Source organism: Pan paniscus, chromosome 22 (genome assembly GCF_029289425.2).
Source record: "Pan paniscus chromosome 22, NHGRI_mPanPan1-v2.0_pri, whole genome shotgun sequence".
Lineage (NCBI taxonomy): Eukaryota > Metazoa > Chordata > Mammalia > Primates > Hominidae > Pan > Pan paniscus.
In genome coordinates this window covers 36,428,338-36,455,852 of record NC_073271.2, presented here as the reverse complement: position 1 = coordinate 36,455,852, position 27,515 = coordinate 36,428,338, and the positions used below count along the sequence as shown (strand labels likewise).

At 37.9% G+C, this 27,515-nt stretch overlaps 1 protein-coding gene across 3 annotated transcripts in view; it reads left to right on the top strand.

Annotated features, from left to right (window-relative positions):
* DSCAM (DS cell adhesion molecule) overlaps positions 1–27,515 on the top strand; it is an 827,811-nt gene that overhangs the window by 483,033 nt on the left and 317,263 nt on the right. For all 3 annotated transcript variants that reach the window (XM_034948080.3, XM_063601284.1, XM_063601283.1), the window contains exons 5-8: positions 1,302–1,580; positions 8,022–8,297; positions 16,695–16,991; positions 17,734–18,009. In XM_034948080.3, the coding sequence (XP_034803971.3) occupies positions 1,302–1,580; positions 8,022–8,297; positions 16,695–16,991; positions 17,734–18,009 (1,128 nt within the window). The remainder of the gene's footprint in view (positions 1–1,301; positions 1,581–8,021; positions 8,298–16,694; positions 16,992–17,733; positions 18,010–27,515) is intronic.

Genomic DNA, 27,515 nt, shown 5'->3' with positions numbered 1-27,515 from the left:
TTAGTCCCTAACTCTGTGCTGGTCTACACTGGGGGATCAAAACATATTTGTGAAATGAATAAATGTTTTAAAATTCAAAAGCTATGTGTAAAACTCTTTTGTGCAATAAATTTTACAAAAGTTAAACAGCTATTTCTGCTTATGTTGCTCTTTTTTTTTTTTTTTTTTTTTTTTTTTTTTTTTTTTTTTTTTGAGACAGAGTCTCTCTCTTTCACCCAGGCCGGACTGCAGTGGCGCTATCTCGGCTCACTGCAAGCTCCACCTCCCAGGTTCATGCCATTCTCCTGCTTCAGCCTCCCGAGTACCTGGGACTACAGGCACCCGCCACCATACCCAGCTAATTTTTTGTATTTTTAGTAGAGATGGGGTTTCACCGTGTTAGCCGGGATGGTCTCGATCTCCTAACCTCGTGATCTGCCCGCCTTGGCCTCCCAAAGTGCTGGGATTACAGGCGTGAGCCACTGTGCCCGGCCTAGTGTTGCTCTTTTTTTCTGTTTAAATTTATTTAGGCTGGGTGTGGTGGTGCATGCCTGTAATCCCAGCATGTTGGGAGGCCCAGGCAGGAGGATCACTTGAGCCCAGGAGTTTGAGACTGTGGTGAGCAATCATTGCACCACTGCACTCCAGCCTGAGCTACAGAGTGAGCCACTAACTTAAAAAAATATTTATTTTATTAATTTTATGATATTTTATTGATGCATAATAGATATACATAGTTTGGGGTACATGTGATAATTTAATGTATTCATATAATTTGTTAATATCAAATCAGTGTACTTGGGATATCCATCACATTATATGTTTGGCTTTTCTTTAAGCTATAATTATTTCAATTCTTCTGTTTTAGCTATTTTGAAATATACAATAGATAATTGCAAACCATAGTCATTCCACTGATCTATCTACCACTAGGTCTTATTTCTTATCTCAAATTGCATATTTGTACCCATTAAGGATCTTTTTAAGAGAATTCTGACATTCCCAGTTATGAAAAGACAATCTGATTCTTGGCCTGAGCTGACAGGTCTTGTTGAAGCCTGCTCATTCTGGATCTTTTATTCATTTACTGAGGAATGACCAACAGAAGCTCTGACCAGTGTTCAACCTTTTGTAAATTCTGAGCAGGAAATAAATTGTATGAATAGGGCACTTCTTTTTCTGTTCACTTATAAAATCTTAAAGATCTGTATCAATAGTTGGTATGATGCACCATATTTAAATTATACCTGAAGTCCTACAATTCTAAATGACCACTTCAACTCCTCATTCACTGCCTCTAAGAGTTTTTATTTCTTCTACAGACCCAGCGAACTCAGCCCCATCCATACTGGATGGGTTTGACCATCGCAAAGCCATGGCTGGGCAGCGTGTGGAGCTGCCTTGCAAAGCGCTCGGGCACCCTGAGCCAGATTACCGCTGGCTGAAGGACAACATGCCCCTGGAACTTTCAGGGAGGTTCCAGAAGACCGTGACGGGGCTGCTCATTGAGAACATTCGCCCCTCGGACTCAGGCAGCTATGTTTGTGAAGTGTCCAACAGATACGGAACTGCTAAGGTGATAGGCCGCCTGTACGTGAAACGTAAGTTGGACGGTAACTTGCAAAGGTGGTGTTGGCTTCCATTGATGGAGCTCCTGTTATAAGCAAATCTCCATGTTTTCTCTGTAGTTTTCCATTAACTCCCAAAACAGTCCAGCTGAGATCAACAGAAACCTCATTTTACAGATGTGAAAATTAATGCTCAGATGAATTCCCCAAGGTTACACAACTGGAGAGTCTTGGGTGTCAGATTTGATTTGAAGTCTGTCTGATCCCCAAACCTCTGTGATTTCCATTAGGCCACAGACTATTACATTTCCAAGATATGATTTCAAGATAACACTTCCTAGCTGATGAATTCACAACAGCCGGTCTCTCTAAAAATGAACAGAGAGAGAGGGTAGGATTGTTCTTTCAGCACAAGTGATGGTAGCCAATCAAAGCAGTTGTCCTTTGTCTGTTTCCAGACCATTTCTGCATTAAATTTCTAAATGAGGCTATTATCAGCCAAAGTACGGGGCTCAAACATACCCAAATATTAGACTTGTGCCTAGTATTATAGATCATCTACTCCAAATATAATGGATATATTTGATCTTCTATTGATTGCCTTGGCTGCATTGAGGAATGTGTTCAGAAGGATACTGGAGGCAGATTTGGAGGAAGGAGGGATGCGATCACAGGGTCACAATCTAATCTACTCAACCACCCTCAATTTTGCTCATGCAGAAAGCAAATTAAAGTGAATTACCCAAGATCACATGGCCAGAAAAGGGAGGCAGAGCGTTGGTCAGAGAGGAGGTCTTAGTTGCCAATATAATGCTCCTTTTTTGAAAATATATTTTTATTTGATGAACTAAATTGAACAAATTTAACCACAAGAATCTCACAGTGACAATAGAAGTGTTTTCTTACTTCCCCCTCCCCGCCCAGCCCTAACCCTGTTTATGGAACTTTCTCTTCAGTGTCAACCTGAGTGTAGACTGCCTTAGCACACCACCAGCCTAAGAGAATGTATTTATATTAAATATCCAAATGACTCTCTATCTGGAACAGGCTGTCCAGCCTGAATCCTGCAAATATTTGAACATGTATAGTCTGGGATTAGAAAGAAATGGATGATAAAATCCACAGTCACACTTCTATAGCTGAAGAATCATGTGGATAAAATAATGCAGCATTGGACAGCCAGTAAGAATTATTCCCACAGGCTCAAAGTCTCTTCTGTGTTTAAAGACCTCTCCTAGCTCCCTGTTCTCCATTGAATAAAGTTTATATCTTAGGATAGTACTGAAGGCATCTCAAGCAAATCTGTCTGGTTGTATTTCCCATTGTTTTGCATTAAAACCCACTTATGACTAGTGTTCCATTATTGGAACACTAAGCATGTGGGAGTTATTTACATCCTCCTGTGCAAGGTCATCACCAAGGTCTGATTGCAAAAATTCAAAAAAAATTGTAACCTCAGGCATAAATGGGTTAATAAAAACCTATTCCTGCTAAATCTAACTTCTTCCTAATCCCTGCACAAACCCATTCCTTTCCTGATTGCAAGTCACATTACTTATGTTGCTTCCTCCACATGGAAGATTATTTCCTAATACTTGGTTATCTAACACTTCCCAACTCTCTTAGCCTCCATCCACAAAGATGTGTTGTTCCCCATTCTCCTGTCTCCTTCTCAACTCAGAGTATGTTACTGCTCTCTCTCTAAAGGCGTTTATCACTACCTATATTTTAAAAGCCTTTATTCTTAATGTGCTTATTTTTATCATTGTTCCCTTCCTCCACATCCAGGTGATTCTCCAATGCTTCTGGAATATTCTCTGCCTCCCTTCTGACTGCTTCTTCTAACTGCAGAAGAAAACAGCTTCTTCGTTCCTATCTCTCTTCTCTATTGGAAGGCATTCTCTTGGGCTCCAAATTCAGAACTGTCTTCTTGTCAAGCTCTTCCCTTTTCCTTAGGCTCTGTTTCATTTGTAGAGCTTCGAATTCCTTGCCCCTGAAAATAAGCTCTGAATCTGTACTTACAGCCTTGGCGTCCTTCCTGAATGTCAGACAAGTATGTCAACCAGCTTTCTTTCAGAAATTTAGTTGGCACTTCAAAACAACAGGGTCGGATACCAAACTGAACTCTCCACCACCTCTTCCTTCCAAATGGCTCTTGTTATTATTATCAACATCTTCCTCCTTCTCATCCCTCAGATGCAAACATGAAATGTTGGGTGCTCTTTAAGCCTTTCCTGTCTACATCCTGCCAAGTCCTGCCATGTCCTGCCAAGTCATACAAACTGAATCTCACAGTTACTCAGCTCTGTTCTCAACCTCTGTCCTGTCCTAGATTGGATCTTAATTGTACCTACACTAGACCTGTGTAATGTCTTCAATGACCGGTTTTCCTCACCCTAGTTTGTCAAGAGACCTATGACCTAGTGATTCCATTGAAAGTATGTTTGAGCTGGGTGTGATGGCTTGTGTCTGTAGTCCCAGCTACTCAGGAGGCTGAGGCAGAAAGGGAGAGGAGTTTCAGGCTACAGAAACTCCTCTGTATGATTGTGCCACTGCACTCCAGCCTAGGTGACAGAGCAAGGCCCCATTTCTAAAAAATAAAAAAAAAAAAGTATGACTTATTTGCTAAACATTTTTGAATGCCCTCTTTAGTTATCTTTGTTTAATTCCAAAATCTCAGGGACTCTCTGTTGCATCCAAAATGAATCAGAAACTCTCAGACATGCCCCTGCTCCCTGCCTTAATTCATGTGGTTCCCAATCTCTGTGATTCCATCTTTCCATTCTGACTGATCTCAGTTCTATGCATCCTTGATATCTGTGGATTTCCTGCTCTTCCCATCCACCCTCCTCCACATGTGCTATGTCTCTAATGGCCCCTCCATCACTCTGGTTGGTTATTACAGCCATTTATTGCCTTTGTCTTATCAACCTAGAAGACTGAGCTCCTTGAAAACAAAGTGTGGTGAGATGAAAAGTTAGGAACAACTGGGGTAAAAAAAGCTTTTTTTTCGCCCACTTTTTGATGGGGTTGTTTGTTTTTTTCCTTGTAAATTTGTTTAAGTTCCTTGTAGACTCTGGATATTAGACCTTAGTCAGATGGATAGATTGCAAAAATTTTCTCCCATTCTGTAGGTTGCCTGTTCACTCTGATAGTTTCTTCTGCTGAGTAAGTAGAAGCTTATTAGTTTAATTAGATCCCGTTTGTCAATTTTGGCTTTTGTTGCAATTGCTTTTGGTGTTTTAGTCATAAAGTCTTTGTCCATGCATATGTCCTGAATGGTATTGACTAGGTTTTCTTCTAGTGTTTCTATGGTTTTAGGTTTTACATTTAAGTCTTTAATCCATCTTGAGTTAATTTTCATATAAGGTGTAAACAAACTTGTAGGTTCATTGCATGTATCCCAGAACTTAAAGTGAAACAATAATAATAATAATAATAAAAGAAGATTACCAGAATGGATTAAAAAGCAAATCTTAGCCATCTGCCATCTACAAGAGATGTTTGTTAATTTAAAAGATATATTTATATGTCTTCTGGCCTCCATTTGCTTCTGCTAAACAATCAGAGGTCATTCAGATCTTTGTTTCTCTGTATGTCATTTGCCATTTTTGCTGTCTGCTTTAAAGAATTTCTCTTTATTTTTCATTTTCCATAATTTGTAATATGACTAGACAGGATTTTCATCAGATTTTCCCTGCTCAGCACTTTCTGACCTTTAAAAATCTGTAACTGTAGGTCTTTCACCAAAAATTTTTTTTTGTTTTGTTTTGATTGGCCATTTACCTGTTGATTGGATTTGGCTGAGTTATTTAAGCTCTCTGAATAACCATTTTCTGTTTTGTAAAATGGAGATAACACAAAAATTACAGGATTAGAAGACTGACTTAAATGATGTATGAAAGATAGTCGATAATTTTATAGCACAAGCTAGTTGCACCACAAATATTATTCCATTTTTCTTGCCTGTGAGTTTAACCTCATCCTTGGCATATGACAGATGCTCAGTAAATGTTTTCTACATTGGATTAAGGTTGTTGAATTGAAAACATAGCAAGGCGAGGATGAGAGTTTCATCCCTGTCTAAATCACTCAGACTCATTTTAAAGAAAAACTCTGTTTCGTGGTCACAAATTCTAATACCAACCTGTTTTTGTTTTTTTTTCCTCACAATTGTGTGTTATTGGCCCTGGGTAAACCACATATGGCATACATGTGTGAGAATGGCCCAGGGCAAACCCACCAGTGCCACCTTGGGACAAGGCAAATTAGGATTTATATGATAAATAATTAGGTCACTATTGGTAGCCAGCACGTTGCATTTCTTTTTATTTTTATTTTATTTTTTTTTTTTGAGATGGAGTCTCACTCTGTCCCCCAAGCTAGAGTGCAGTGGCGCCATCTCAGCTCACTGCAAGCTCCTCTTCCCAGGTTCACACCATTCTCCTCCCTCAGCCTCCCAAGTACGTGGGACTACAGGAGCCCGCCACCACGCCCGGCTAATTGTATTTTTAGTAGAGATGGGGTTTCACTGTGTTAGCCAGGATGGTCTCCATCTCCTGACCTCGTGATCCTCCCGCTTTGGCCTCACAAAGTGCTGGGATTACAGGTGTGAGCCACCATGCCTGGCCTGTATTTCTTAGTGGATTTATATCAACATCCTCACAGAGACTCCTGAGAAGGCAGTTTGACCAACATTATTGCATTTGTTGCAAAGAGAAATAAAGCCAGAAATAAAAAATAGTGAAGAGGATGTTCCCAAACAAAATGTTCCTCTGTGAAATAATGTGGCTGATACGAACTGCGTGGAGTATGATTGCAAAAATGTGGCTGATAGGAACTGTGTGGAGTATGATTGCAATAATGTGGCTGATAGGAGCTGCGTGGGGTATGATTGCAATAATGTGGCTGATAAGAACTGCTTGGAGTATGATTGCAATACTGTGACTGATAGGAACTATATGGGGTATGATTGCAATAATGTGGCTGATGGGAACTGTATGGGATATGATTGCAATAATGTGGCTGATAGGAACTGTATGGGGTATGATTGCAATAATGTGGCTGATAGGAACTGTGTAGGGGATGATTGCAATAATGTGGCTGATAGGAACTGTATGGGATATGATTGCAATAATGTGGCTGATAGGAACTGTATGGGGTATGATTGCAATAATGTGGCTGATAGGAACTCTCTGGGGTATGATTGCAATAATGTGGCTGATGGGAACTGTGTGGGTATGATTGCAATAATGTGGCTGATAGGAACTGTATGGGGTACGATTGCAATAATGTGGCTGATAGGAACTCTCTGGGGTATGATTGCAATAATGTGGCTGATAGGAACTCTCTGGGTATGATTGCAATAATGTGGCTGATGGGAACTGTGTGGGTATGATTGCAATAATGTGGCTGATAGGAACTGTATGGGGTACGATTGCAATAATGTGGCTGATAGGAACTGTGTGGGATATGATTGCAATAATGTGGCTGATAGGAACTCTCTAGGGTATGATTGCAATAATGTGGCTGATAGGAACTGTATGGGGTATGATTGCAATAATGTGGCTGATAGGAACTGTGTAGGGGATGATTGCAATAATGTGGCTGATAGGAACTGTATGGGATATGATTGCAATAATGTGGCTGATAGGAACTGTATGGGGTATGATTGCAATAATGTGGCTGATAGGAACTCTCTGGGGTATGATTGCAATAATGTGGCTGATAGGAACTGTATAGGGTATGATTGCAATAATGTGGCTGATAGGAACTGTATGGGGTATGATTGCAATAATGTGGCTGATAGGAACTGTGTGGGATATGATTGCAATAATGTGGCTGATAGGAACTATATGGGGTATGATTGCAATAATGTGGCTGATAGGAACTGTATGGGGTATGATTGCAATAATGTGGCTGATAGGAACTCTCTGGGTATGATTGCAATAATGTGGCTGATAGGAACTGTATGGGGTATGATTGCAATAATGTGGCTGATAGGAACTCTCTGGGTATGATTGCAATAATGTGGTTGATACAAAATGTATGGGGTATGATTGCAATAACGTGGCTGATAGGAACCGTATGGGGTATGATTGCAATAATGTAGCTGATAGAAACTGTGTGGGGTACAATTACAATAATGTGGCTGATACAAACTGTGTGGGGTATGATTGCAATAATGTGGCTGATAGGGACTGTGTGGGGTATGATTGCAATAATGTGACTGATAGTAACTGTGGGGTGTGATTGGTATGATTGCAATAATGTGTCTGATAGGAACTGTGTGGGGTACGATTGCAATAATGTGGCTGATAGGAACTGTGTGGAGTATGATTGCAATAATGTGGCTTATGGGAACTGTGTGGACTATGATTGTATGATGCACTTGCTTTGTTGAAAGTCCAGCCTGTTGTCGAAATGCTGTCTAGTGATGTTTTTACCTTTTTTCTCTCTCACTAAAACCTCCAGAGCCACTGAAAGCCACCATCAGTCCCAGGAAGGTTAAAAGCAGCGTGGGTAGCCAAGTTTCCTTGTCCTGCAGCGTGACAGGAACTGAGGACCAGGAACTCTCCTGGTACCGCAATGGTGAAATCCTCAACCCTGGAAAAAATGTGAGGATCACAGGGATCAACCACGAAAACCTTATAATGGATCACATGGTCAAAAGTGACGGGGGCGCATACCAGTGCTTTGTGCGCAAGGACAAGCTGTCCGCTCAAGACTATGTGCAGGTGGTCCTTGAAGGTCAGTGGGCCTCGTTTCAGGGTATGGCTGAAAAAGAACCCAAACCCAGAGCACTCAGAAAAGAAGAAGACAGGGCGAAGCAGTGCTGATCACTCAGTTCTAGGCTCTCTGTCTGTCTCACCAGCTAGTAATCTACCCTAATTTTTCAAGCTAAATCAGGCAAATGGGAGAGAAAGTTCTGACGAAAATAAAATTGTTTCATATTAGAAGTAATGTAAAGTAACATAAATGTTGCCCACTTGTGCATTAGAAGTTATTTGCCAAGATTTAAATATTAGAAGAAACTTGACACTTAACAGTTTTGTTGATCATTCATCTCTAGACCAGGGTCTTTCAAGAATGCCTTGCTTGGGGAATTTTTTTTTTTTTTTTTTTTTCAGATGGAGTTTCACACTTGCCGCCCAGGCTGGAGTGCAGTGGTGCAATCTCAGCTCATCACAACCTCTGCCTCCCGGGTTCAAGCGATTCTCCTGCCTCAGCCTCCCCAGTAGCTGGGATTAGAGGCATGCACCACCACACCTGGCTAATTTTGTATTTTTAGTAGAGATGGGGTTTCTCCATGTTGGTCAGGCTGGTCTCCAATTTCTGACCAGGTGATCTGCCCTCCTCGGCCCCCCAAAGTGCTGGGATTACAGGCATCTTGGGAAACTTTTTTATGTGTTGTAGGATCTTTAGCAGCATCTCTGGCGCCTTTCCACTAGATGTATGCTAGGAGCACCTTCCTCCAAGTTGTTACAACCAAAAATGTCACCAGACATTGCCAGGTGTTTGCTGGGTGGGGTGGGGGCAATAGCCTCCAGTGGAGAAGTACAACTTCAGATTGAAAATGCAGAGCAAAATGTCAGTACAGTGGTTGGTAGAATGAAAATATGGCATCTGTTTGGTGCAGTTGTCCCTAGTTCCATCCAAATGTTCTAAGATTTAAGTAAATGAAATTTGTGAGGAATTATTTTGTGGTACAATAACAGGTTTTGGATATGTGATACAGTTTGCTTTTTTTTTTAACTGGTTACTGCATACTAAATCTTAAAGCTTATCAGTCAGCCAGAGAAAGAAGCTATCACAGGCAACATATATTTATCACTACCTGATTGAATTAGCTTCTATCTATGTATTTGTGTGTCTTGTTGGAAATTATGTCCATATATAATTTAAAATTCATCTGATATCAATTGATTAAAATAATAAAATGATTTTGATATAGCCTAAAGGGAGTACAAAGAAAACACACTAATATATGAAAGTAAGTTTAAATATATCTTGATTATAAGACCATATTTCTGTCATTCTTTTTTAACCTTAGCTAATTTTTTAAGAAGTAGCAGGTTTAGCAATGAGATTCCTATTTTGATTCAATCGTTTCATTGCAGACAGTGAGATTTTTAAAGCAGAGGTGAAATTAGCTGAAGGCATGGTATTCATATTAAATGCCTGACACTGTGTTCCGTATAATAATTAAGTGCAGAAAGTAATCAATTTGTGCAGAACCAGTTTGCTAATGATGATGCACTCTAGTCCTTACATAGTCACTATTTTTAGATTCTTTGTAGAAAAAGGAGAAATTACCTGTCTAGGCCCAGTTACCTCGGCAACCATTTGGTGCAACTAAGAAAACCTAAAGACCATATTGATGATCCATAATGATGTCAGAAGAGTTCAGGTTATCAGAGTGACAGCAAGAAAGATTTCAAAGACACTCAGGTCTCCCTGGGAAAATAATGTCTGCTTTCATCTCCAAAAGAGCCTGTCACTTGAACTAAAAAGGGGGCCGAGGCGCACTGCCAGCACACTCGCAGATTTATTTGTCGCATGTCAGCTTCCATTCAGGACAAGAAGCTTCACTTTATTTTTTTTCTCTTCTGAGAGATGACAGTGCTAATGTAGCAAAGAAAGCAGAAATGGAATTACAAATACATATCTAGTACCTGCTTTAAAAGAGTGTCTGGCTAATTTCCTCTGGAAAACAAAAACACTCCCATTATTCTCACTGAAATAGCGATGGATTAAAGTAAAATTATAAAAATTTGCAATACTGTGAACTAGGACTGAGGATAGATACAATGGAGAATCTGAGAATATTTCCTATTAGGCTATAAAATGGAATTTAATAATTATAAGTTCAGGATAAAACCACAATACCTGAAAAATGGAATGATTTTAAAAAAGAATAATAAAAGTTTCCAGTTCTGGGAATGGTAAAATAGCATATATCAGACTAACTCCCAAGATGATAAAAACAAGAAACTTTGGGAAAAGCAAAAGTATATATAGACATTTGAGAGACACCAAAATCAAATTGGGGAGTGTCCTCTTCCACTGAGGACACATCTGAACTCCAAAAATGGGGAGTGAGAATGCAAATGTGCAATAAAAATAATGAGACATACAAAAAACAGGACTCTGCACCCAAAGGACAAAAGACAAAGCAAACGATAGAAACAAGTCATGAGAGGACCCAGATGTTAGAACTGGCAGACAAGGACTTTACAGATGCTATTTAAAATATGTTCAAAAGCTTACAGGAAAATGTGGACTGAAAGAGTGAACGTATGGGAAAGACCAACAGAGAAATTGAAACTGTAGAAAAGAATCCATAGAAATGAAAAAAAATCACCATATTTGCTTTAATACAAGATTAGAGAAGGAAGAAGAAAGTATCAGTGAACTTGAAAATTATTCAATCTGAAGCATGGAGAGAAAGAAGACTGCAAAGAAAATGATTAGAGCTTCAGTGACAAGTAGGACATCATCAGATAACGTGACAGACACATATGACTAGAGGCCCAGAAAAATAGGAGATACGGAATGCAGAAGAAAAAAGTATTCAGAGATAATGACCTTAGTTTTATCAACTTTGGTATAAAAGTAAGGTTGCAGATCTAAGAAACTCAGCAAACTCCAAAAATAAACACAAAGAAAATTCTATGTCAGTACGTCAGAGTTAAGCTGCTGAAAACCGAAGATAAAGAGAAAAACTTAAAAATCTGAGGGAGGAAAAATATTACATAAAGAGGACATCAATAACAAATGGTAGATGATTCATCGGATATTTTGGAGGACAGGAGACAATGGAGCAACATCTTTAAAATGTTGAAAAGAAAATGAAAAACAAAGACACAAGCCCTGCCAACGCAGACTTCTGTAGCAAAAAACCCAACAACAACAGGCTTTAAAAATTAAGGCAAAATAAAGATATTTTCAGTAATGAAAAGGTGAAAGAATATGATGTCAGCAGCCCTGCACATTAATAAATGATAAATGAAGTCATGCTGGATATAGAGAATGGACATTTATATCTACAGGATATAGATAACATGGAACAGAAATGGAACATAAAATGGAGACATATCTATAAGAACAAATACCATGAGAAATGGTAAATATATTAGTAAATATTTAGCAAAATTGTGTTTTCTTTTTTAATTTCTTTAAACAATTGATGATTATAACATTATAAAATTACCACAGTTGGCCATGTGCTGTGGCTCACGCCTGTAATCCCAGCATTTTAGGAAGCCGAGACAGGCGGCTCACTCAAGGTCAGGAGTTTGAGACCAGCCTGGCCAACATGGCAAAATCCTGTCTCTGCTAAAAATACAAAAACTAGCCAGGTGTGGTGGCACGTGCCTGTAATCCCAGGCAGAGGCAGGAGAACAGCTTGAACCCAGGAGGTGGAGGTTGCAGTGAGCCGAGATCCTGCTACTGCACTCCAGCCTGGGCGACAGAGTGAGACTCCATCTCTAAAAATAAAATAAAATTAAATTAAAATAAAATAAAATAAAATAAAATAAATAAAATATAAAATAAAAATAAATAAATAAAATAAATAAAATAAAATATAAAATAAAATATAAAATAAAATAAAATAATAAAATAAAAAATAAAATAAATTAAAATGAAATAAAATAATAATAAATAAAATAAAGTAAAAATAACACTTTATTATAGAGTTAATATAATAGATGTAATAACACAAAGGGCAGAATTATTTGTTGCAAGGTTCTTACATTTCACATAAAGTACTGCAATCTTAACTTTTAGTAGACATAATTTAAAACATATACACACACACATCGATATACATATCGATGTGTGTGTGTGTGTGTGTAAATCAATTGGAGCTTATCTTATAATGCAAGATTGGAAGAACATTAAAAATCTAATCCGTGTAAGTCACTATATTAATAGAATAAGGGAGCAAATCCAATTGATTATCTCAATATATACAGAAAAAATCATTTGATGAAACTTGCATCCATTCAGCATAAAGAATTTCTAGCAAACTAGAGACTCGAGAGAGCTTCCTTGACCTAATGAGTGGCATCCTGAACAATCTACAGCTAAAATCATACTTCCTGGTTAAACAGTAAATGTTTTTCTTTTAAGATTGAGACCAAATCAAGGATGCCCACATCCACCACTTCCATTCAACATTATACTAGCAGCCCTAGTTAGGCTTGAGTAGAAATAAAATGGATGGAGTTTGGAAAGGAAAAATTTCAGCTGTCTTAATTACAGGCATTGTTGTTTACAAAGAATATGCCAAGAAAACAATAAAGCAATTTCTAAAAGAGAGTTTAAAAAGTCATTGGATATAAGAATGATATACAAAATGCAATTTTATTTCTATATACTCAGAACAAACAATTGTAAACTAATATTTTGAAACTTTATAATAACATAAAACATAAGATAGGAATATATTTTAAACAAATGTGAAAGATTTCAACATACAAAAATACAAAACTCTGCTAATATAAAATTTGAAATAACCTAAAAAATTGAAAAGATATACCATATTCAAGGATTAGAAAACTAAATATTCTTAAGTTAACAATTCTCTCTAAAATGATTAATGTGATTTCAAGCAAAACTGGGGCATGGTGGCTTGTGCCTGTAATCCTAGCACTTTGGGAGGCTGAGGCCTTTAGCCCAGGAGTTTGAGGCCAGCCTGGGAAACATGGCAAAACTTCATCTTTACAAAAAAAAAAAAAAAAAAAAAAGGCATAGTGGTGTGCACCTGCAGTCCCAGCTACTTGGGAGATCGTGCCACACCAAGGACAACAGAGAGAGAGACACTGTCTCAAAAAAAAAAAAAAATATATATATATATATATATACACACACACACACACACACATATACACATACTATATGTACCTTTTCAACAAATTAACACTGAAACAACTCAATAAATGTATGGCAAAAAAAATGAGTATTAATCCCTATATCACACTTCATATCCACACAAAATTAAGTTGCTATCCGTATAGGATTGAATATAAAGTATAAAGCAACACAGTCTCCAAAAGAAAACAGAATAATTCTTCATGATTTGCGAATAGGTGACGATTTCGTAGGACACAGAAAGCATTAAATGTCAACACAAATACATTATTAAGAAAAGAAAAAGGCAACCACAGACTGGGATAAAATATTTTATACACACACAAATATATGTGTCATATATATGTTGACAGATATTATATATAATCTCTATAGGAATCTGACAAATGTATCAGATCATTATAAGATATCTGACATAGATACTATATATATATTTCCTTGTATTTCAAATACATAAAGATTTAAATTTGTTGTATTCCACAACAAATCAAAAACAAAAAGGCAAACAGTCTAATATAACAATGGCCAAAGATTTGAGCAGACACCCACTAAAGGAAACACACGGATGGCCAATAGGCACTTAAAACACATGCCTTCCATGGTATTTCTGGGAAAAATATACAACCTGCGTTTAGTCATGAGGAAATATGAGACAAACCCAATTTCAGCAACTGACTACAAAATTACTCTTCAAAAATGTAAAAGTCAAGAAACAGAAAAGAGGCTGAAGAATGTTCCAGATGAAAAAAGGCTGAAATGACATGAAACATAAATAATGGGTGATACGGACTGCGCTGGAAAAAAACAGTGACGAGGGATACTAGCGGTCAATCGACAGAATTTTGCTGTAGACAGTGAGTTAGATAATAGTACTGTTCCAAAGTTACATCTTCTAATTATATTCTAAGTGTACTCTGATTATGATGAAATATATGCACATATAAAGCATGCATACTCTATTTTTATGTTTCTTCTAAGCTCAAGCACAGGCAAAACCAGCACATCCTAAGAGGAATCAGAGCAGTGATCTCTGTTGGATGTGGATTTATTGAAAGGAGCACTTAAGGAATTTTGGTAATGGAAATGTTTTATATCTTGATCGTTTTGGTGGTTACTCTGGTGTGTATATATTTAGCAAAACTAAGCTGTACACTTAAGATCTGTATATTTCACTGTATGTAAAATTTACCTACAAAAAGAGAAGTATAACTGAAGAACACTTTTCTAAACATTTGAGTTTTCAGAGCTTAATGTAAAAACCAGTGAAAAGAAATCTACAGCTAAACACATTTTACAAAAACCATGGAATTATAAAGGACACGTGAAATAACTCCAGTACTCCTAAGCATTAATGACTGATCATGGACAATGAATAGCAATCATGATGACATCTAACTTCTCTGTAAAATTAAACACAGGATGTGATGAGGCAACGTCTGCAGTGCGTTAAAGACAAAAGCATCAATTTTTCATTTTAATATTTTAAAGTTGTCTTTTTCATCTCTGATAGTAACAGACAAAATGCTTACAACCCAAGGACACTGCAATATGCTACTTATGAGCATAGCCTGGAGGAAACAAACTCCAGGGACTTCTCCAGCCACCTGAAACATGAGCTGGAATGAAGAAGTGAGATTCAGGAATTTGGGAAGGAGTAGCGGGTGGAGGGAAGAGCTGCAGCACAGCCCCATCACCATGAAGACCCTACATAACTGGCCTCCCTGGCCAAGAACTAGGCCCCAAGGTTCTGGGGGAATGAGTGGCACTTTCCTCAAAGGTGTCTGGTACTATTAACCATTAACTGTCACCTTTCCCTGATGGAATTGCAAGCTATCCTAAATTTTGCTTGCCTCCTTTCTTTTTGTTCATAATACTTTCCAATTTTCAACAAAAAAGATATTCAACAATGGAGATACATTACTTTTATAATAAAAATTAAAAACTAAAAAAAATCTACTCATTCTTATCTTTCATTATGGGACAACCCTTTAATTGAACACAAAAATTCTTTTAAAAAACAAAAAATGTCCCCTCCAGCAAGGTCTCTTACCAGACTCAGAAATCCTGTGGCTTGTGATTGCAATTATGTCAAAATGACCCACTTATGCCTAGAAAAAATGTGTCACAGTGTTGATTTGTATGCCTGAGGCTGGCTGACCTATTGGTAACTTTTCTTCTGATTTTCATACATTTCCTTTAATATGCATGTATTTCTTTTTATAAATGGAAAAACATATATAAAAGAAACATGCATTTGTAACTATTACTATATAATAAGGGAAAAAAACATATGGATGATAGAAAAATAATGGAATATGAAAATTTGATCTATGTAAACATACTGAAAATTTCTATGGAGACTTCTCTAAGATTAAGATCCTAGTTTGCCTGCGATAGTTCTGGGTCATGCCTGTTCTCTTGGCATAATTATTAGTCATTTCTGTTTCAGCCTCAAAAGTGTCCCAGGTTGGATGTTAAATTATATGGCCAGCCTACTTAAGATACTATTAGAGAGATTTAAAACATGCTTAAGTACCCTACTTAAGATATCTTTAGAGGTTTTTAATACACGGCATTTAATACAAACTTTATTTAGCTTCTACCCATTCTCAGAGACTTCATGGAAGTTTGCATGCAATTACTATTTGTAATTAAAGTTATTAAAAGAGGATTTCTTATGAGAAAATGATGCAGATGAGGTCATCAATCTCTCAGTAGTTTCCTTTATTCCTGTAAACAATTCCCTAGTGAGAAAACCCCAAATAACTTGAGGAAGTATTAGGTTGGTACAAAAGTAATTGCTGTTTTTGCCATTACTTTTTGCAATCACTTTTGCACCAACCTAACAGATAAAGTGTTTGTGGGAGTGAGCGGGTGTGGATTTTCCCTCTGTTTATAACTTTGTGTGAGGAAACATCAGTTTTAAATTAAAGACTTCTTAGGAGCTCTCATTGTTTAACCCAAACATCTGAGTTGTATTACCATTCCTCTTAAGTCAATCAGGAAATATAGTTGATGAAACAACTATATAGTCTGATTAACTATAGTCAATCAGAAACAGTTGATGAAAGCTTGCTAACGCTGTGCTTACCTGTTTTGAAAACAGTGAACTCTTGTTCTGATTAACGTTTTGCTTTATCAGTAAAACCAGACCTTTTTGGTAATGTTTAACAACTACGACATCTACCTCCTAGACATTAAAGACATATACTTGGAAGTTGTTTAATTATTTGTATGTGCCACTTTCTTCCATAATTTGTTTTCCTGCAGATGGAACTCCCAAAATTATTTCTGCCTTTAGTGAAAAGGTGGTGAGTCCAGCAGAGCCGGTTTCTCTTATGTGCAACGTAAAGGGAACACCTTTGCCCACGATCACGTGGACCCTGGACGACGACCCGATTCTCAAGGGTGGCAGTCACCGCATCAGCCAGATGATCACGTCGGAGGGGAACGTGGTCAGCTACCTGAACATCTCCAGCTCCCAGGTCCGGGACGGGGGAGTCTACCGCTGCACTGCCAACAACTCGGCGGGAGTCGTCCTGTACCAGGCTCGAATAAACGTAAGAGGTGCTTGTCAAATCAGCTCCTCAAAAAAACACACATAACTCATTGTAGTGGAGAAGAAGATTTCTGCATGCACCGAGCTGGGTCTTGGAATGCCAGAGCGGATTAACTGTTGCTTCCCATTTCCTACCCTCTCCTTCCTACTCAGGAATGGCACTGACTGGGTTAATGTTGGAAATGGCATTTTGGTTTCTGTAGTCAGCTTGTTCTTTTTTACTCTAGATCTGTTCACCTGATGTTTCCTTTCCTGGTTTATGCTCTGCATGCCCTTTCCCTTCTCCTTCTCTTCGGTTCTTCCACATTCATGGTAAACCTTCATGTACATGGTATTAAACTTACATTCATGCTGCAACGTGGTGTAACCTCCATCGTCGTCCTAGATTTTACAGAGAGAGTTAAACAATTGATCAATTGCTGCCAGTGTGTTCACCAAAAGTGCATGATTGTCCAGTGTAGACTAGTTACATTCTATTAATTAAATTGTCTTTTATCTTGTAATTTTTAATTCAAAACACTTTCATAGAAAGAGCAGATAAAGTATTTAACAGTTATACATTTGAATTTAAGAAAAGGAAAGACAAACCTTTGTTGTAGAAAATGCCACATGCAAAAACATTTGTTTAACTGAAAAAGATGTGCTCACATGAATATAATCTACATTTTTAACTCAAGGAAAAGTGTACCCATTTCCCCACATGAGATGTACCCTTAAATTATTTTCAAGAGTTTCTTTGTGTCTCTCCAGGGCCTGCAAGCATTCGACCAATGAAAAACATCACAGCAATAGCAGGACGGGACACATACATTCACTGTCGTGTGATTGGCTATCCGTATTACTCCATTAAATGGTACAAGAACTCTAACCTGCTTCCTTTCAACCACCGCCAAGTGGCATTTGAGAACAATGGAACTCTTAAACTTTCGGATGTGCAAAAGGAAGTGGACGAGGGGGAGTACACGTGCAACGTGTTGGTTCAACCACAACTCTCCACCAGCCAGAGCGTCCACGTGACCGTGAAAGGTAAGCCCTGTTCTCCTGGTTCCCACACAACTCATTCCATAGCCCGACTACTTCCCAGACCAATGATTTGAAGTCGGGTAATCCAAGATCTGCTTATTTAGAGCAGGATAATTGTACAGGCTGAAGAATGACAGGGAACATGAGATGTCCTCTTTACTACTGACTGAATCTTCACAGGAACTTTAGTTGATCTGATTTTCTCTCCAGGTGGAATTTTGGCTTGGTTTTCCAGAGGGCATGTGTTGTTAACATTACAACAGAAAAAAAAGGAGCACATCATTAGCTTTGTTATCTAGTCATCTCTCAGATAATTTTTAAATAAATAACCTTCTTTTCCTAAAACCTCCTAAAAGCAAGGTCTCTTAGAACTTCACTGGAAGGGATTTTCTGTATTGGATGAGGATTTCAAACAAACGTCTTATCTCCTGTAGATGAGCAGGTCAAAGCAACAACATAGAAATTATATGTTTAAAGGATGCCACAGAACGTTTTTCTCATTAAATTATTCTTTACATCATGACATGGACTGTCATGGAATCTACCTGTCGGGATAATCTTTAGAGATCCTGCAATTTGAATTGACTACAATCTCCTTACCAGAAAAAAACAATAAGGTGATCAGACTCATCCAAGGATACACAGCTTTGTAGTGGCAGACCCTCAGAAAGACTCATTTCTTCTATTCTACAAGTCAGTTTCCTGAGCTGAATATGAAATAAAATTGTTTTAATTATCTAAGGAATCTACCTGAGGTGGGTCCTAGGAATAGAACTAATATGTTATAAAACTATTTCCGAAACCTGTGGGTGTTGCTTCTAGCCACATTGAGCTGCCTGTTGGAGGTGTCCAAGTTCTCTCTCCAGGAACCAATAATTGGCTTTTAGTTGCCCTTGTTACAAAGTTGCATAGGTTTCCTGTGGTCTTCCCCAAGCTTATTTTCCCACCAACCCTGTGAGTTTTACTTTTTTGAGAACACCTACAGACACACACACATGGAAATAATAATATGTGTATATTATTATTATGGGGCATATATATTGCTTTACATTATATATTATAGAATATGTATTGTGCATTGTATATTAGATATGCCTGCACATAATTATAAATCGGTTTTTAATAACCATATGTCTTGAGAATTTCCTCAAATCACTAGACATTCTTGGTAAACCAGGCTGCATAAAGGTTTATTTGGCGGTTTTGTTTATTTCTTTAATCCTCATTTATAGAACATCTGCTTCATGCCAGGCACTACTCTAGACACTGAGGAATACAACAATGAAAAAGGTCTGCAAGGTCCTTTCCCTCATTGACTCTCTTCTCAGTCAGGAGAGACAAACAATAAACAAATAAAACAAGTGAATAAACCAGAAAACACCTAATGGTACTCCATACTATGCAGAGAATTAAAACATGGCAGTATCTTAATGGTTCATTGCAATAGTCAGATGCCATATCAACACATTTTCTGTACTCTGCCATCTTAAAATTCATTGGTCTATCATACCCTTGGAAGGAATGTTTTACCCACACATGATTTTGGAACATAAAAAGTTGATCATTTGGAAATGATTGGTTCACTGTGTTACACAGATCTTCCAAGTGTTGATACAATTTGTTATACAATATCAAAATATCACAACTACTAACATTACCATGATCTCATCAGAAAGTCTTCAAGTAAACTGTCAAGTTCATGCTGATGGATGCAAGTTTTCTAAAATTCTCTTCTTTCTTGAAAGATTCAGTTTTATTATTTATAATAAACACCATCAATTGTAATTGTAGGAGTGATGGGCTCATTTTTCTGTAAGAAATTGTTTGACAAATAGAAAAGACTGTATAACCATCATTTTTAGGTAGCCATTCTTTTAAGAAAGAAATGGAATTCCATGAAAAAAAGCAGCTGGTCGAATTTGCAACTCAAGCAAGCACAGACATACTCTGCTTGAAGATAGCCGTGCTGCTCAGGAGGTAGAGGAAACACTGTGCCTTCTTCCCATTTTATTACACAGGACATAGAACATTAAAAATAACGTGAGCTTTAGGGTAAAGATGTAATAAAACTGTTATGTTTCTTGCTTCGTCAAGTGTCTGTAAATGAATCTGGCATTTTTAAAAAACCAACTCACAGTATGCATCAGTAAACAGTACAATGAATAGTCATCCTGTTAGTGTACCTGCTGGGATTCATGGTAACGCCCAGCAGTCTCACCCACCATGGCTTTTGCTCCAACAGTGCAAATGTCAACACCATGAGAAAGGCAAACAGCACCTCAGCATTGTCATGAAAACGATTTTCTTCTTACAAATCACCTAAAATTGTCTCAGGGATCCCTACAGGTCTGTGAGCTACATTTTGAAAACATCTAATACAGTGCTAAAAATTTAGTTTATTTCTAATGTTTGACCATTACAAATGAGGCATCAAATGAACTTCTTTATGCATTGGCCTTTGTCTGATTTTAAGATTATTTCTTTCAAGAAAAATTTCCAGAAGTATGACCATTGGATAAATAGGTATAATACTTTAATGTAATTTTTAGGAGACATAAATTTAAACGAAAGCCCTTTGAATCATTAACATTTATTCTTTAAATTTGCCAGATCAGTATAAATGAATGTATTCATCTTAATCCTTTTGAAGTGACGGAAACCAACTCAAACTAGTTTATGGCCAAAAGAATAATTTATTGTCTCTTATAAACAATATATTTATGATTTTAGGAAATAATTCTATTGAATAATTTTTTCTTCAGGAGCTTCTTTTCTTCTAAATACTTATCATATAGTATAAAACTTGCCAGCTCCTTTGCAAGTACTTGCAAACAAAAGAAGGAAAATATTATTTTATGTGGTATTTTATTGCCTGGAGAGAAATGGCAGTTGTTGGGATTTGGGGCTTGCAAAATTTTTCAGAATAGTCGGGAAAAGCTGCCTGGAAAAAGTGAGATTTTGAGCAAAGATGTGAAGGGGTTCAAGACAGCTCATGGATACCTGGGGGAGGGACATCCTAGGTAAAGGGAAGAGATACAACCACAGTGTCTAGAGTTTGCCTGGCAAGCTTGAGGAATAACAGAGAGGCTGATGTGGCGGGAGCCAAGTGAACAAGAAAACACTAAAAGGCCCTGAGTCAGAAGGAGCAGAACCTTTTCACGGGGGACTTACTAGATCAGGACTTCGGTTTTCAGGACATGGGGTTTTCTGCTGAGTGAGATGGGGGCTTTATTGGATGACTTTAAACGGACAAGTCACATGGCCAGACTAAGGTTTTAAAAGGATGCTTTTAGCCAGGCATGGTGGGACGAGCCTGTAGTCCCAGCTACTCCAGAGGCTGAGACAGGAGAATACTTCCAGTCTAGTAGTTTGAGGTTGTGGTGCACTATATTTGCACCTGTGAATAGACACTGCACTCCAGCCTGGGCAACATAGTGAGACCCCATCTCTAAAAAAGAAGAAGAAGGACGCATCTGATTCCTGTGCTGAGAATGGTCTATTCGGGGAAAGGGGACAAGTAGAATGACCTGTTGGAAAGTGAATCCAGGTGAGAGATGGTGGTGGCTTGGACCAGGGGGAGAGCAGAGGAGGTGGGGGATAGAAGACAGACTCCAGATCTATTTAGAAGGTCTAGTCAATCAGTTTTCCTAGTGATTGGATACAGGTGTGAGGAAAATAAAGACATCACGGATCAGGTCAGGCTTCTGGCCTGAGTATCAGGAAGAATGGCATTGCTTTCTACTGAGTCAGCAGAAGATGCAGTGGAGCGGTCTGAGGAAGGCGATTAGGAGTCTAGTTATCGATGTGTTGAGGTTGAAATACACACTAAACAAAGAAGTGGATGCTGTCAGTAGGAAATTAGATATGGGAGAGTAGAGTTCAGGAATCCAGGCTGCAGATCTGGTGACATCAGTGAATAGATGATGTTCAACACCAAGGCCTGAACAGGACCCTCAGGGGACTTTGTGCACCACACCGCAGATTTTAACTTCATATGGACAGGCTTCCCCAGCCCCCAGTCAGGCTCACATTAGAACCTTTCACCAAATATCTGAAAATAAAGTCTGACAAAAATTCAAACAAGGACTGTTTGAAATGTAAGTTTATCTATTTTTAGATTTCCCAGATTGGCACAGATCCATGTATTGACTATGACCCCATTGGTTGCAAGGTGCAAGAACCCAAATTACCTTTGCTTAAGCAGCCGGGTGCAGAGGCTCACTGCTGTAATCCCAGCTACTTGGGAGGCCTAGGTGTGATGTGGTACGCAGCTGTAGCTCCAGCTACTCCGGAGACTCAAGCAGAAGAATGGCTTGAGGCCAGGAGTGCAAGACTGTGGTGAACTACTTCCAAAACACAGTAACAGTTTTACACCATTCACGATCTTAGCCTTTACTCAGAACTTAGAAGGGTCTTAAATAAATGACTTCTGAACATTTAAATTTACATTTTAAAATATTTTAATCTCAGTACTTTGGGAGACTGAGGCAGGAGGCTCACTTGAGGCCAGGAGTTTGAGATCAGCCTGGCCAACATGGCAAAACCTGGTCTCTACTAAAAATACAAAAATTAGCCAGGCATGGTGGCACACACGTGTAATCCTAGCTACTCAGGTGGCTGAGGAGGGAGGATGGTTTGAACCCAGGAGGCGGAGTTTGCAGTGAGCCAAGATAGCACCACTGCACTCCATCCTGGGTGACAGGGAAGACTCTGTCTCAATCAATCAATCGATCGATCAGTAAAATGTTTTTAAATGAAATATTAATATATAAATTAAATTATACTCCAATGGTCAGGATTGTAGTTTATCAAGGCTTTTTAAAAATTAACCTTTACTATTTTCAGTTACCAAGTATTAGGGGAGGGAGATAAGAAATCAGCTAAATTTTAGGAAAAGACTTAGAATTTTGGCTTTCCCTGTGGATTAGGATTGAAAGAGACTATCTTATTTTGTTCATATAAATGCAGCTCCATTACCTTTCCTGGGAGACCACACAGTGAATATTTCAGCCAGCTAATTTTGGAAGAGCAAACCTGAAGCCTTAAAAATTGGCTTCCTTGGGAAGTGGAAGTGGCCCACTTGATCCCGGCAATAATGCTGCTAACAGGGAAACCAAATTATTGTTATCTTGTCCCCAGGAGGTTCATTTTAAATACTGGATATAGCGGAAAGTGTGTGCATATGTGTTTAGATGATATTTGGAAACAATACTATTTGTTCATCATGTCTTTTCCTGGCAATAGTCATAACCCTTTGCTTATTTTAGAGCATATGCCTGCAATTTTTTTTATTTCAAAGATTGATATAAATAATATGCTTATTATTGATGGTGGTTGAAGCTTAAGCAGTTCTGAAATATATGTAACTATCCAGAAGTGCAAGTTTGCTGCCTTCAAACATATAGGCAGAAGTAAAAGTCAAAGTCCCTTCTTTCACTTCATTTCAACTTAACAAGCAGTTTTATATTTAACACATTTTCAAGCTTTGTCTTTCCCATTTTAGGTGCCACACTGAACTTGAACGGTGCTTAATTGCGTGTTCTAATTGCTGGGGATCAACACTGCCAGGAAAGTTAATTGGCTGCTGGATAAAAATGTCACCTTCTATTTATATTTATATAAAACTTTATAGTTTACAAAACACTTTCATCTGTGTCACCTTAATTAATACAGTGACTCTGTAACGTAGATAAAGCATAATCAGGGAAAGAATAGAAGAGAGATGAGGCTGCGCACAGTCACCCAGTAATACATTCAAGACTCAAACGCAGATGTTTTGATTCCAACACAACCCGCGGTGACTCTCAGAAGAATAATTCGTATTGCAGTGGGAAGCCAGGGTAGGAGTGGGGAGAAATGAATACAAAGAACCCAGGAATAAAGCTATTTAAAAAGTCAAGACAGACAACATGTTAAAATGTAGGGCAAAAGATATTGAGGGACTAATTTAAGAGAGATAGAATTTGTTAAATTGGAGAGAGGAAAAGGAGAGAATGGATTTGGTGAAAGAGGGCAGGTCAGAATGAGAAAGGACTCCAGAAGCTCTTGCTTGGGAGATGGAGAGGCTGAAAGGAGTGATGTGGCACCTGAGTGTCTTGGTGAAAGCCTTTGGATGGCGGGGTTGGTCTTAAGTGCCTGTGGATCACCATTCTGGCTTCAGACCATGGGGATTTAAAAAAATAGACAGGAAAGCAAACAAAAATTCGTAGAGAAGGGTAGTTAAAATTACAGGTAAATAAATGTCTAAGAAGCACCAAGCTTTCAGAGTCATATTTTATGAGGATTTTTAAAAGTGAATGTTTGCCAATAGTGAGATGAAATGGCCATGCTAGGAATGCAGAGAACAACAGAAACATTCGCTTTTACGTATTTCATTCCATTTCTATATTTGTGGCGATTTCCCATTTTAATGTACCACAATTTTTTTACCATGTCCTCCTTCAAATTGAAGGGAGAATTAGATGTCACTGCCAGGGTTTTCAGCTCTTGTGTTGGTGGTACTTTGTGTACTGTAGCCCAACAGGGACACTGTTCTGCACATTTTGACGTTAAAATCCTGCTTCCCTGCAGCTTTTTGTCCTGTGCTGTGTCTCGTCTGTCACCGTAATGTCTTGCTGTATTGCTGTTGGTGCAAGTGGGGAAATGAATGCTGAGTTAAAAATAATGCTGTGAGTGTGTCTGCTCGCCTTCCCCTCGAGGTGAGCGGCCGGGGATGCCGTCTTGTAATGACATCATTCTTCAAAGGCTGGGAACAAATGTCATCTCGCCTAGGTGGAGGGACAGCTTTGTGCACAGAAACAGCCTTGGCAGTTTCCCCACTCCCGCTTTCAGACATTTGCTCATGAGCTGTTCCAACCTTGGCACTATCAACTTCCACTGAATTCCAAACCCAACTCTGTTGGCAAGGAAAGGTCTTTCATTCTTAATCTGTCACTTTCTTCCACTTTCTCCTACTATCTCTCTAGATACTGGAGTTACTTGCAATATTGTTTATGGAAAGGACAGCATTTTGAGGTTATTTTTCCGTTTTAGTTCCTCATTAAAGTGGAGCAATGGTTAACTCAAGCTCCAGTTTGCTGGGGTCTTTTGTGTGTGTCCATACACTGCAGTCATCCACATATTTTCATATTTATTTTTCAACAACGACTTGGGAATTGCAGAGCTTCTATTATGAATAATACACGAGAAATATAGACCTGGGGAAAAATAGAATGGTAACGTATTAAATGTATAATCCTTTTATGTTAATTTATTATTTAAAATGAGAATTTATACTCTCTTTTTAATTTAATACCCTAATGTGAGAAAAGAAAGCTAATGAAGTAGGAACTTTCACTGTCCTCCCTTTTTAAATGACGCAAGAAAGCACTCATGCTTCAATATACTTAAATGGATGCATTGGCTCAGCTACCCTGGGGGTTTATGCTCTCAAGTGTCTGCAGAAGAGAGGTAGGATATCAAAATTGAGTGCAGGACTCAGCTTCTATGGGTTCCTTCAGACAGGTTTGTCCTGGAGGTGGAATGACTTAAAATTCCTCTATTCTAGAAATCGAAGCAGACACCTTTCTTTAAAATATGGCATTTTATTAAGTGTTTTATAAGCGATATCTCAAATTACTTTACCCTAATTGGAGGGAAAAAAAGACTATGTGTAAGATTGGTTTCATTATGAAAGAACGCTATGTATATGTATGTATAATATATATTTATTATATAATACATATATAAATATATGCATATAATATATATAATTTATTATATATAAATATATGCATATAATATAATATATTTTGATATATATAAATATATGCATAAATATATGTTATATATTGCATATATTACATTACATATTGATTTTAAATGTATATACATGATTTTTTACATTGTAAATAAAATAATATGTATTTACATTTTAAATAAAGTGATATGTATTTCCTGTGTATAGTATAATGTTTTGAAATATATATCCATTGTGGAATGACTAAATCTGATCAAATAACATATAGGTTGTCTCACATAGTTATCATGTTTGTGGTGAGAACACTTTACATTCACTGTAAACATTTTTCAAGAATACAATAAATTATTAGCTACAGTCACCATGTTGTACAATAGATCTCTTGGACTTTTCCTCCTGAAATTTTGTGTCCTTTGACACACACCTCCCCAGTAACTCCAGCCCTTGGGAACCACCATTCTCCTTTCTACTTCTATAAGATCAACCTTTTTAGATTGCATATATGAGTTAGATGATGTGGTATTTGCCTTTATGTGCCTGGCTTATTTCACTTAATATAATGCTCTCCAGGTTCATCCATATTGTCACAAAGGACTACAGCTCACTCTTTCTTAAGGTTGAATAGTCTTAAGGCTGAAGGTCCTTATTTTATTTTTTATTTTTATTATTTATTTATTTATTTAGAGACGGAGTCTCACTCTGTTGCCAGGCTGGAGTGCAGTGGCGCGATCTCGGCTCACTGCATCCTCTGCCTCCTGGGTTCAAGTGATTCTCCTGCCTCAGCCTCCCAAGTAGCTGGGACTACAGGCATGCACCACTATGCCCAGCTAATTTTTGTATTTTTAGTGGAGACAAGGCTTCGCCATATTGACCAGGATGGTCTCAATCTCTTGACCTCATGATCTGCCTGCCTGGGCCTCCCAAAGTGCAGGGATTACAGTTGTTTTATTTTAACTTGTCCCTTTTTTTGGCAACCATTGTGTATGTATACCATATATTTTTTAATCCATTCATCTGCTGGTGACCATTTAGCCACTTGAATCCATATCTTGGCTATTGTAAACAATGCCACAATGAACATGGAAGTGTAGATATCTCTTCAACATACTGATTTCATATCCTTTTCATGTATACCCAGTAATGGGATTGCTAGAAAATATGGTGGTTCTATTTTTAATGTTTTGAGGAACCTCCATACTATTTTCTATAGTGAGTATAATAACTTGCATTCCTATCAATACAGTACAAAGCTTCTCTTTTCTCCACATGTTCACCGATGCTTGTTTTTTTCATGTTTTTTATAATAGCCATTCTAACATGTGTGAGATGATAACCTCATTTTGGTTTTAGTTTGCATTTCCCTGGTAACTAGCGATGTTGAGCATTTTTTATATACCTGTTAGCCATTTGTATGTCTTCTTTTGAGAAATGTTTATTCAGGTTCATTGCCCATTTTTTAATATTCATTCAATTTGCCTATTTTCAAATCAGGTTGTTTTCTTGCTATTGCATTGTTTGAATCCTTTATATATTTTGGATAGTAACCTTTTATCAGATATATGGTTTGCAAATATATTCTTTCCTTCTATATATAGGTTGTCACTTCATTCACTCTGGTGATTGATTCCTTTGCTGTGCAGAAGTTTTTTTAGTTTGATGTAATCCCATTGTTCTATTTTTGCGTTTGTTGTCCATGCTTTTGGGGTAATAACCAAAAGTCACTGCCCAGAGCAATGTTAGGAGATTTTCCCCTATGTTTTCTCCTAGTAGT